The sequence below is a fragment of the Peromyscus leucopus genome, chromosome 17, assembly GCF_004664715.2.
Source record: "Peromyscus leucopus breed LL Stock chromosome 17, UCI_PerLeu_2.1, whole genome shotgun sequence".
Taxonomy (NCBI): Eukaryota; Metazoa; Chordata; class Mammalia; order Rodentia; family Cricetidae; genus Peromyscus; species Peromyscus leucopus.
The window spans coordinates 31,061,521-31,074,303 of record NC_051077.1 but is presented as its reverse complement, the minus strand read 5'-3'; the positions used below and the strand labels follow the sequence as shown (position 1 = coordinate 31,074,303).

Sequence of the window (12,783 nt, the reverse complement as noted above, 5' to 3'; positions counted from 1 at the left end):
CCCCACCATGGCGGACTGGATACCCCCAAACCCGAACCCAAATCAACCTCTTCTCCATTTATGTTGAGTATTTGGTGGAGTATTCCACTTAGCTGCTTACACTGAGAATCTGCTCACAGATGTGAAGAGAGCTATGAGAGCCAGGGAACTCACCTGTTTGTAGGAAATCCATTCATAGGGCTGGTCTGGCTTTCTAGAACCCAAACAAGGACCATTGTCTACAAAAGAAAAAACAAAGATGAAGCAGGAGATGGCCTTGACCGTTAACTACTCCTGCGTTTTCTTTGTTTCTCTCTCTATCCCTCAAAACACCAGTCTAGTCTTCAAGTTAGAAATGGTGAGTTCAGATTAGAAATGTTTCCCCCCTGGAGTCTGAAGTGATTGTTATGTTTCTTTGTTTAATTTGCACTGTTTCTTAAACAGAAGAGGGTTGGAGATAAATAATGGAGAAAGGCAGATATTAATATGACTGACTCTTTCCTGGTTGAGTTTGGGTTTTTTTGAGACAAGGTCTCTCTATCACGTCGCTCTGGCTGTTCTAGAACTCACTTTGTAGACCAGGCTGGCTTTGAACTCACTGAGATCTGCCTGCCTCTGCCTCTGGAGTGTTGGGATTGAAAGTCTGTTCCACCATGATTTTCAAGAACATTTAACCTGTGGCTTTTTCTTTCCTGCCATTGGCTGAGGGTAGAGATGCTACTGTGGGTTTGCAGAAGAGGCAGCCACCGGAATTTCTAGGGAAGCGTCAAGCATGCCAACTCAGAATGAAATGCTCCCTCGAAGGTCACGTGTTGGAGGCTTAGGTGCCAGCTGACGGGCTTGTGAGAAGCAATGGAGCCCTGAGGGTTCGACCCCATCACTGGGTTAATCCCTCCATGGGCTTGTCATAGGAGGGCAGCACTGGGACAAGATCCTTGAGGATGACATCTCGCCCTGGCTGCGAGTTCCTGTATCCCGCCCCAGCCCTGCTAACTTTCTGTCCCCCACCCCCACGGGCAGGAAGGGAAGCGAAGACGCCACAATGTCGGGGTTCACCAGTCCAAGTCTGAGTTTGTAAAGGTGTTCTGATCTGCTATGGGGGACATGGCAGAACTGGCAAGGAAGACAGGAGAATGGCTTCCCGGGGGCTGTGACAAGCCTGGTGCTAATACCTAGGTTAATGCCTAGGGAAGTGTGGCGCGCAAATGGACTCAGGTGTCACTCGGCCGGCCGTGGAGAAAATGGGAGGACATGAGCTGGGCTCCTGACAGCTCCCTGACAACAGACCTGACAAAAACGGTCCTTCCTCCAGACTCACTTCCGTTTACAGTACTGTAACCAAGGCTGGGTCGGTACGGGACGGGCAGCAGCTCCCCATCATCTGAGGGGAGACCCCTCAGCTACAGGAACCGATGTCATTTTATTCCTCCAGAACTGAGACAGGCGAAGTACAGCCAAGGGCCACAGTGAGCCAATGGCTGTTTCTGGAAGCAGTGTTAGGTAGAACATCTGAAGCTGCAGAGAGTCTGTGGCCCCAAACGGCTAAAGCCTAAAGTATTTACTGTTTGGTCTGCATGGACACAGCACGCTGACCCCAGCTCTAGAGCTGTGGTTAAAAAGCAGCTCACCGGCAAACTTGAAAATACCCATTCCCAAAAAAAATAAAAAAATAAAAATAAATAAATAAATAAATAAAAAAAAAAAAAAAAAAAAGGCCGGGCGGTGGTGGCGCACGCCTTTAATCCCAGCACTCGGGAGGCAGAGGCAGGCGGATCTCTGTGAGTTCAAGGCCAGCCTGGGCTACCAAGTGAGCTCCAGGAAAGGCACAAAGCTACACAGAGAAACCCTGTCTCGAAAAACCAAAAAAAAAAAAAAAAAAAAAAAAAAAAAAAAAAGAAAATACCCATTCCCAGGCCCTACTGCTAAAATCTGATATCACTGGATGGCTGGGCATGAGCTTTAGAATTTAAAAAAAAAAAAAAAAAGTGTCCCCAGGTGACACCAACGTACAGCTAGGTGAATTTTAAAAATATAAGTTTGAGGGGACTAGAGAGATGGCTTAGCAGTTACAAGCACTGGCTGCTCGTCCAGAGAACCGAGGCTCAGTTCTCAGCACCCAAAGTTCATGTCTGACTCCAGTTCTAGGAGGTCTGATGCCCTCTTCTGGCCTCTATGGGCACTTTATGTAACAGGTGCACAGGCAAAACATACACAGAAAAATAATTTTTAAAAAATTAAATGAGGTTTAAAAAGCTCTAGGCTATCCCAGCACATGGGAGGCAGAGACAGGTGGATCCTTCTCTGAGTTCGAGGCTAGCCTGATCTACAGAGTGAGTTCCAGAATAGGCTCTAAAAGCTACAGAGAGAAACCCTGTCTTAAAAAAAAAAAAAAAAGCTCTAGGTTAGCTTCTCCTGCCACTGAACAAACTTCTGACCGTCTACGAAAATGTTGGGCTTTGCTCCTCTATAATTTTTTAATCCTGAGATATCCTAAGAAAATTAAAGTTTAGGATAAAATGTTTCTTAGAGGAAAAAAGGAAGTGCTGACTTAAAAAGCAGCTGCCTTTAATCTGTGTGCATGAAGAAAGCTCACATTTCCTGCTGCTGTGATTTACTGAAGACCACTTATTTTCCCATCAGACAACTAACAACAGAACAGAAAGCTGTTTGAGGGCCAGAGGTCCAGGATAAGTCAGCCCCACACTCCTAGATACACGCCACTCTCTGCTTACAGAGGAAAGGCTGTGTGCATCACTTACAACATAGATTTTCACGTAGCTTGATGCTGGCCTGCTGGGAGATTTACTGTCCTAGATGAGCTCAGACCCTGATGCCAACGTCAAAAAGTTCATGTCGTAAATGATATACCAGGAGGTTTGCTTTCTCTTTACCATGGGCTAATGAGCCTTTTATGGGAGTATTCGGCTGAACACAATGGACTGAGTAATCATTCTACACCAGTGTCAAGCAGTAAACAGTAAGCACTTCTTAAATGCATACATGTCCTGTGGGGCACGGAGAACGCAATCCCCCCTGGTTCCTGACTGTACGGTCCCAATCTAGCTACCAGTGGCAAAAACCAGAAGCTAGAGTATGGATCTTAAGATCTATTTCTATAGCGGAGTCTCGGAAAAGCAAGAGTGGTCCTTAAAAAGAGCCTTCCTTCACGGACAATGTATTGATTGATTATCTCGTGTGGACAGGTCCGGGGTCAGTGCTGTGGGGAGGGCAAAGTGGAAGGACATGTTCTCGGGGAGCAGGCTGAAAAGCAAAAGGTAGGCAGGGCATGCCAGGCAGGACCACCTCTGCCTGGTGAGGGATCACTGCAGAGGCAGACGTGAGATGCTGCTGACAGGAAAAGGAGGCGAGGCCCTCCTGAGACAGAAGTGGAAACAGCACACTCAGGAGATGTTTAACACAAACGGTGAAGTGCGGCGGGGGGTCAAAAGAGTACCGGCATGTCCAGGACACTGGGAGAGGTGTGGAAAGGGCGGGACCGGGACCTGGAAAAAGGAAGTGCATGAAGGGAGGGACCAGCAGTGGTCTCGCTTGAGGACGGGTTCAAGGTGGGGAGCTGGAGAGAGGCTGTAATGGAGGCAGGCGATTGGACAGCAAGGGCTCTCTAGGGTGTTTCTGATGGGGTGCAGCTTCCCTGGAAAGTTAGCATTGCTCTCAAAATAAGAATGTTAATGGCCCAGGAAGCTTGAAAAAAATGATGATGGGCCAGGGCCAATTAAACCTTTTTTTTTAAAAAAACTACAGGAAACATTGGAGCACAGTACATGTGATTCTCCATCAAATATAGGGCATATTTGGTGACAGAGGACATCTGCAGGGTCCTATGAGCTTTGAGACTGACTGACAGGTTACAGAAGGAGGCGGAACACGAACAGCGCTGGGCACGGGGAAGCCTGGCAGATGTGCCCCTTGGAAAGGAAGGCGGCTCGTCCCTCGTGAGAAACAAGCGTCAGTCACACCCACGCGGCGACGGGCTTACTTGACACCTGAATGCCCCTCTGGAAGCCGTCGTACAGGGTTCGGACATCATCGTAGATGTACACCATGAGCTTGTCGTTGTCGAGGAGTGCGGACCGTCGAGCACCGTCTGTACCCTGGGAAGGACAGGGGCGAGGAGGATGTTAACAGAAGCCCCCACAGCATCACGCCTTTACAGAGGTGCAGCCAAATGAAGTTAACCAATGTGCCTGTGTGTGTGTGTGTGTGTGCGTGTGCATGTGCGTGTGCGTGCGTGTGCGTGTGCGCGCGCGTCCGTCCCCAGGCTTGTCATTTATTTGTGGTACAAACACACTCTCCTGTCCTAGCAATTCTCAGGTGGACACTAAATACACTGGCCATGACTGGTGGCCATGATACTGCAAAAGAGATTCTGTGAGCCTATTTTACTTACTCTACGCCTTCCATATATGCAACTGCTATTCACCAGACGGATGTAAAATAAACCCTAACTGCTATGCGGTGACTAGCAGCTGGATGAAGAAGTGCAGAATTTGTTGATGTGCTAATGTAAGTTATGGGGGGGCCTCCCCCCACTTCCTCCCCTAGGGAACTCTTGAGGGGTGAGGGATAAGAGACTTAGATAGAAGCATAGAGGGGAGAGAGACAGAAACACAGGAAGCCTCGGGAGGGCCTGGATCCTTATCCACCGGTCCCTTCTGTCTCCTCTGAAGGGTTTTTAAAGGAATACCAAGGGGTAAAGCAAAAGACCTCCCCCTAGCTCAGCCAAGTGTGGACCCTTCCAATCACCTGGTAACCACACACATGGTCAAACAATCCTCTGATGCAGCCCTGCTGGGTAAAGCAAGCTCAGATTTCACTAGGAAACTTTATGGACCTCCACAGTAAGTCAGTGAAAGAACCATGGTGGCTTTGGAGAATGAGGCTAAGACACAACATGGCCATGAATGAATCTTGGGGAAAAGAAAACTGAAATAAATGAATGAATGAATGAATGAATGAATGAATAAATAAATAAAAGCTGCTCACAGATTTATAAGTACTTTGAATGAATGAATGAATGAATGAATGGATGAATGAATAAATAAAAGCTGCTCACAGTTTTATAAGTACTTGCCCTGGTAGACAAAGCCAACGAGAAGGAGAGGACAAAAGAAAAATGTCACCACCTCGTATACTCAAACTGCATCCACCAACAGAACAGAGGATGAGCCTACCAGCTTGGGAGGAAACAAGCCACCACTCAGTTTTAACTTCCGTAAGTCACCTACTCAAGGGTGCCTGCTACAGCTCTCTCTCATTAGCAACTGCAATACGGTCCGGGAGGTGTCAGCTGCTAAAGGTGAGCAGACGCAGGTCTTCCCAGGTGTTTGTTGGACAGGTGTGCACATCTGCTGCTGAACACCATCTAAGTTCTCTCCACCTGCTAGGGCCTAAACACAACTGCCATGTACAGGGACCCCTGACCATGAACACAGCGTCAGTTCCTAGTCCCCCGCAAAGTAGCAGGAGGAGCTACCAAGCTCTCTAGGACCATAGAAATACTACACGGGGTCCAGAGAGCCACAGAACCCCTTAGACATCTTTTCCACACCGGCAGGTAAGAGCTCAACTACTAGATCAGAGCCTTCTTCCTATTTCACATTTCAAAGAGAAACCCTTCGCATTTACGACACTCAGGAAACCCTTGGGGGAAATGAGAACATGGTCTGAGAACTTTCAGCACCACAAGAAAGGATTGTCCAAAAAAGTGGAAGAGATCACTTGTGGCTTGAGGTCTGGTGAAAAAAAAAACAAAAAAACAGGAAACCGCCCCAGTCAGCAGGGTCAAAGAGCAGTCAGCGTGGAAGTACAGGCACCCTGGCTGTCCCATGCTGTCCACAGGGAAGTCCTTATGACACTGTGCTCAGGATGGCGCCTCTCATCCCACTCATCCACTCATCGCGCCACGGAACCACTCACAGCATTTCTCCATACAGTGTTAGCTCTTTAGAAGCGATGATGATACATACCTGCATTCCACGGAGAGGCTCTCACAGCTCTGAGTGGAGCAGTTGAGAGTCAGGTAAACAGGGGGCCTAAGACTTCTGCTACGGTGTGAATCTGAAATGTCCCCTGCAAGCCTCATGTTTTGAATGCTTGTCCCCTAGCCAGTGGTGCTATTTTGGAAGGCTGTTGAACCCTTAAAAGGTGGGGCCTATCTGGCAGAAGTAGGTCACCAGGTATAGGGCTTTGAAAGATGACAGTATCCAGGTCCTCCCGAGCTCCCTGCATCCTGTCTGCCATGATGTGCACGGCCTCTGACCCATAATCCCATCGCTATGAACTAAGCTGCTCCATCGGGCCTTCTCTCCCATAGGGGACCGATACCCTCTGAGACCATGAGCCAAATTAAAGCTTGCCTCCCCCAAGTCATGATGCAAAGCTCATAGAGAAATGAACACCAGACAAATGGTGCTGCTGCTCTGACTGCACCTGACCACGTGGTTCTCGGACTGCTGGAAAGGACCTGTGGGAGCAATCTGGAAGACCCGGCAGACACTGTTGTAAACTTTAGTGAGCGACTACGGCGGGAATTTGGAAAATGAAAGTGCCTCTAGGATTTCAGACAGTAAAGACGGCTCATGAGTTTTCAGATGGGAGCAAGGACTCCATTGGGAATTCAACTAGAGATCATTTGTAGGACGTCCTGGTAAAGAACTTGTCTATAATAATTTCCCCACATCCAAAAAAATTAAATGAAGCTGAACTAAAAAGTAACAGTAATAACCAATCAATTTGGAGGGGAAAAATGTCAAACTCTGTAACCTTCAGGCTGTTGCACGGTTATTGCTAGTTGCTTTTTAGTCAGCTTTACTTTGAGACTTGTAAACAAAAAGATGTAAAGACAGAGAGAGAGAGAGAGAGAGAGAGAGAGAGAGAGAGAGAGAGAGAGAGAGAGAGAGAGGGTACAGTTGGCCAGAATGGGATTTATTTAATGTTGTAAACAAAGGAGTATCTAAAGAGACTGACCACTTAAGAAAAGCCGGCTAGTTTGTACCAGGAAAATAGGAAAGGGGCCTTGTGGACTTTTCAAGAATTGGAGAGACTTTACCCACCAAACATTCCTGGATCCTGGGTTTTATATATTTCACCATCATATTATATATACACACCATTTACATATACATCACCACCATTTTATATCACACACACACACACACACACACACACACACACACACACACCATCTCGTATTATATATGATACAAAGGTAAAGTGAAACCACTCAGGAGAAGGCAGAGGGTACGAGAGAGAAGGTGGTCCAACTACATTTTACACTTGTGTGAGATGCAGTACCACATGCTGTGAATACACACCCACACTGAAGAACTGAGTTAAAACAACAACAAAATAAATCCTCCTGTGTCTAAATCCAAAAGCTTATCTTATAGACCTTCCTTATAAAGAAAAACTCTTCCCTGCGAAGCAGGGTGAGGGGTCATCTCACAGGGCCCGGCCCATAGGCAAAGAACTCAGGCAACTAAGGACACTAAGAGCGGAAGACATAGCCCTTGGGAATGAGTCCCATAATTGATTATCCAACACAAAGTGGTCAGCCCTAAAATCACACACATACAATTAACACTAAATGGTCTGAGCAGGTTGGAGCTATATATTTAAGGGGGTGCGTGGGTGCGTGTGCGTATGCGTGTGTGTTTGTGTGTGTGTGTGTAGCAATAAAAACTAAAGAAAAAGGGGCCACAAGCCATGATTTTGAGAGAGACGTTTACACAGGAGGGGTTGGAGGGAGGAAAGGGAAGAAGGAAATGATACAATTATATTTTAATTAAAAAATAATTATACAAAGGTAATGTGTTTTTAAAGCTATGATAATAAGTAACATCACTTTGTGGAGGCATGGATTCCCTTGTGAATAAATGCAATTAAAATGACAGAGGATGCTGAGGAGAAAATGAATAATAGCCACTACTAAACTGTGAGAACAAGGAGAAAGTTTTCCTAGGGTGCCTGACTTGCACAGAGCAGCATAAGAAAGTGTCTTCCCAGGTCTCCCACCCCGGAACTCAGAGGCGACCGTGGGCCTTGGAACTGGAACCCAGAGGCAACTGTGATCACAGGGCAAGGAGGCACAGGGCTGCCCAGGCTGACAGTGGAAATGTTGTGTTGTCCGGTGGCACTCTGTGTGGGTGGGCACAATGCTAGAATCATGGAATCATGGCAGCTTCCAGCTAGAATCATGGAATCATGGCAGCTTCCAGCTAGAATCATGGAATCATGGCAGCTTCCACCAAGCTGTTGAAGAAAATCTTGGGAACCAGGGCGATGTCTAAAAGCATCAGATGTGCTGCAGGGAGCCCCCGAGAGGTCTGCAGAAGAAGCTATGAAGGCGAGGACTAAGGTACAATGGAGTTCCGGGATGTTGGCGGGGACAAGAACATAGGCTGTCTGTCAAGGAGAGCTGTAAGCACAGAATAGTGCCGTCCCAGCATGGAGGCTGCGTGTCACTTGTGGCAAGGAGAGGCGTTTCCCAAGCTCACTGGAGCACACATCATGGCAACATGTGCCTCTCACGCTGGACACAGAGCTACAGGACGCGATGCTTGCCCTGCTGGCTGTGGGCCTTGCTTTGTTCCTATCGCCACACACACACACACACACACACACACACACACACACACACACACACACACCACACCACCCCTCCCTTTCAGAGTGGCGGCGCTTACTCTGTGTCATTGTACGCTGCAAGTGTATAGCTTCAGTATTTTCTGGGAGCTCGGAGCTAAAAGACTGCTTTGGGTCTCAGCAAAGATTCTGGATGCAGACTTTTGGACAGTGACGGAACTGTGAAAGCTGTGGGATTCCAAGTTGGACTAAATATAGTTTATGTTATGAGATGGTCATTCGCTTTCAGGGCCCAGAGGTAGAATGCTCTGGTTTGAATCTGGAATGTTACCCCACAGGCCCATGCTTTGACTCGCGTTCTCTAGCTAGTCGCTCGCTAGTCACTCTATTAAGAGAGGCTGTGGAACCTTTAAAGGGTGGGGCCTAGTGGACAGACTTGGGTGATGGTGTAGGTGTTTTTTTTGTTTGTTTGTTTTGTTTTTTTAAAGATTTATTTATTTATCATGTATACAGCATGTATGACTGCAGGTCAGAAGAGGGCACCAGATCTCGTTACAGGTGGTTGTGAGCCACCATGTGGTTGCTGGGAATTGAACTCAGGACCTCTGGAAGAGCAGTCGGTGCTCTTAACCTCTGAGCCATCTCTCCAGCCCTGGTGTAGGTGTTTTAAGGTGTATCTTGTCCCTTGTTTCTGGCTGGCTCTCTGCTTCCTATCTGTGGGAACACAAACAGGAACTTCTTCAGCCACCATGAACTGAGTGCTCCATGATGCCTTCCCCGCTGTGAAGATGGAAACCTGTGAAACTGTGAAGCCCTAGTCTTTCTTCCCTTAGGAAGTCGCCTCAGGCATTGGGGCCACTGCAGTGCAGAAGTAAATAAGACATCTAGGCTTTGAGTGACCAAAGACTCCAAGGAATATTGGCCAATCTAAAGAAAACAAGGAAGTCAACAAGGGCAGACAAGAGTAGGTCTGGACCCTGAGGGGCACAGGCTTAACAGAATTGTCTTTGTTAGAAATAAGTTCTGGGTCTCAAAGAAAGGGACCATCATCCCAACTGGAGTGTCTGGACAAGGGAAACTTTACTCTTGACCAAGAGGTCACACTCAGAAGAGTGAATACACACACACACACACACACACACACACACACACACACACACACACACACAGAGGAAATGCACTTGGGCGTGGGGACTCTGTCCTTTCCCCATTGGCGGGAGTCAGCCCTCATAGCCTCATTTGATTGGCTAGTCCGTCTTAAGGTCATAAAATCCTGGAATGCTGCAGGAGGCCTTTGTGTAAACAAAGGTTTATCAGTTGCGGGGAGGCGTTAAAAATTTTCATGAACGTTTTAAAAGGTGGGGAAGACAGAAAGTTTTATAGTATTTAGTAGAAAAGACTCATACTTAATATTTCTTACATCTTAGAGACCAGGTCTACAAAATATAGACTGGGGGACAACTGCCCTTTGTTGGGCGAGGGAGTGAAGCAGGCTGAACCTGAAACTCTGAGGGTGTGACCCAGCAATCAGGGTTTCAACAATACTCTCAAGAGATCCTGGGCCAGCCCTGCAGTCTGAGAAGCAGGACTCCAGGGACAAATCCCAAGCGGGGGAGTGATAAAGATCAGGACAGCACTCTAGAGAGAAACCCACCACAAGTGCAGTGTGTAGGAAGGGCTGTGGGGGAGAGAACAGGATTTATGTGCGCTCAGTCTCGGGCAGGGGCCTGGGGACGGGGCCAGGGCAGCCATGCCACGTGCCACATGAAATCTGTCATTTAACAGAGAAAAGGGAAGAGGAGGGATGGAGAATCACAGCTCCGAGTCCAGGGGAAGTTGAGTGATGACCATAACCCTCAAGACAGGATGACCCTCTGGGTCTACTTCCCAACTCTCCAAAAACTGCTCTAGAGGGCCACTGCAGAAGAAAGCTCTAGCTAAATTGTTCTTTAGTTCGGCTTAGGCGTTTGGTGTTAACTGAGCTGCCGGGCTTGCTTGGGGGAAGCTGGAGGAAAAGCTATCTGACCAACCCTGAAGAAGTTCATTGTACTCCGAATAAAGCCATCATCGCGACACCCTATCCCAAGGAGAAGGTGTTTATTACGGGTCTAATTATTAGAGCTAAACTAATTGGCAAAGGCTTGGAAAGGAAGCAGTAAGCGGACGCCAAGGAAGAGGTACAAACTAGAAGGGACGGGTGGAACTGGGCCAGAGGTGCCCCCTGTCACTCAGTTGTAGGGAAAGGCTATGATCTGGAGAAGGGGGCAGCGAAGTGGGGGAGGGGCGCGAGGCGGCGACAAGTGCCATGCTTTGAAATCTGTTCTAGAAAACGATCACAGAGTCCCCTACATGGATCTTCATCTTGGATGGGCGTGAGTGCTCCCATTCTTCCTGAATAAAAAACGCTACATGTAAGGACTGGGCATTCATCACCCGGGTTACACAAGCCTACAGCCAGGAGGACTGCACTCTCTGGCCGACAGCTGGAGCCCAGAGTGCCCAGATGCGCCACAGCACAGAGCCTTTAATTACTAGGTTCCCCGGGTCCACAGATACGGTTCTAGGACCGGCTCCTACTGAAATGGAAAATGTCTTAAGTGCAGCCTTCCAACATAACCTGCAGAAAGAAGGTTGGCTGGGGAGTAGGCTGTGTCGAGAGATAGCTAGCTACCAGTATATTCTCCAACATCTACAGGGTCCCTTTGGGATCAGTTTTTCTAAACATCGAATTAGTAAATTCTATACATCGAATTAGGCTAAATTAGAAAGTAAAAACTCAAATTCCCCCTGAGGGCAGGAATTGGGAAAGGCAGGGATAGGAAAACGGGGAGCATCTATGTCTTTGGTAGTTCTGGAGACTCAAGCTCTTGCCAGTATTTGACAAACAGGAACCCATGGTGGTGAGTTATGCTGACCTATCTTGATATATAAAGTATAGCCAATGATGTCCCTGAGGAGTTCCTAGAAGTAAAGGGTCCAACTTGACATTGTAGCCTCGCTAATCTCAATCTATAAAATGGGTAGCTACAGGAACATAAGTAAAAAAGCAACCCAGGAGGATAAAGAAACCAGAGGGAAGGAAGAAAAAGAGAGAATAAAGGAAGGGTAGGGGCCACGTCACCTCTCAGGAGACTGACTTCCTAAGGCTCGGATTGTAGCGCTCAAGCCGTCCAAGGAGAATGGCAGCAAACAGAAGCACTGTCCTGGTGGTGAAGGGCAGCGCCTCTGCCCCCTTCCAGCACAGCACCTAACATCTGCCACTTGATTGACAAGCCGCTTCCCTGCAGCCCACTGACACACACTTCTTTTCAAAAAACTGGACCAAACTGCTCTTTGGCAACACTAGATCTCGACATAAATGAGGTCTCTTCAAGGCCAGCCTGCGGGAGGCACCCCACACTCCAGTGACCTCTCAATGATAATGGACCAAGTATTTCAACGCCACCCCTGAACTGTCTCAGTAGGTACAGGGCAGAGGCCGCAGGGCAAGGGTCATGCTTACTATTTAACTTGACAACCACCCTGGTTCTTGACTCCCATAGGCAAAGACAGAACAACTGTCCTCCACCGGTTGGTGCTGGATTTCCACTAGTGGAGGGAGGGAGAATGTGTGGGGCCTCTCAGGGCCAGCCACCTCTCAGCAAGGACAGGCTTGCTGACTGCGCCCCTCCTCACTTCCCTGCTTGCAAGGCAGTGAAGCAGAGCTTCCAATCCAGCTAGCCTGGAGAAGGGTTCTGCAAGCAGGCTCCTCCAGACTTGCCTGCCTAGCATTCCCTTCATGCTTGAGAGCACAGGGTCCCAAGAAACACCACCCTCTAATTCTCAAAGCCCTTGGCGCTTTCCAAATCCAGTTAAATTCTCTAATTCTTGCTAATGTCCTGTGCTGTCCAGTATCCCAATCAGAGGATTTATTTAGGAGAAATTGTGTGTGTGTGTGTGTGTGTGTGTGTAATGGGGGCGTGTAGCACATGAAAAAATATCACTAGAAGGAAACTCAGCACACATTGCTCTGGAAAAAGGAGAAGACTGTCTATAAAGTTTTTCCTAGCTCTGTAGAACACACAAGGCACTAGGTGTCACCTCTGCCTGGCCTACAGGGGCCACAGCTCCGAGTCCTACCCTAGGTGACTCCACCTCTCGGATGTTGGTGTGCAGTAGGAACTTTTTGCAGGAAGCACAGAGTGGTGACAAAATTGTCAT

At 48.0% G+C, this 12,783-nt stretch overlaps 1 protein-coding gene across 7 annotated transcripts in view; it reads right to left on the bottom strand.

The window, feature by feature from the left end:
* Positions 1-12,783, bottom strand: part of Acsl1 (acyl-CoA synthetase long chain family member 1) — a 69,485-nt gene that overhangs the window by 28,078 nt on the left and 28,624 nt on the right. For all 7 annotated transcript variants that reach the window (XM_037211727.1, XM_037211729.1, XM_037211728.1 and 4 more), the window contains exons 3-4: positions 3,977-4,091; positions 154-218 (exon numbers count right to left, since the gene is read on the bottom strand). In XM_037211727.1, the coding sequence (XP_037067622.1) occupies positions 154-218; positions 3,977-4,091 (180 nt within the window). The remainder of the gene's footprint in view (positions 1-153; positions 219-3,976; positions 4,092-12,783) is intronic.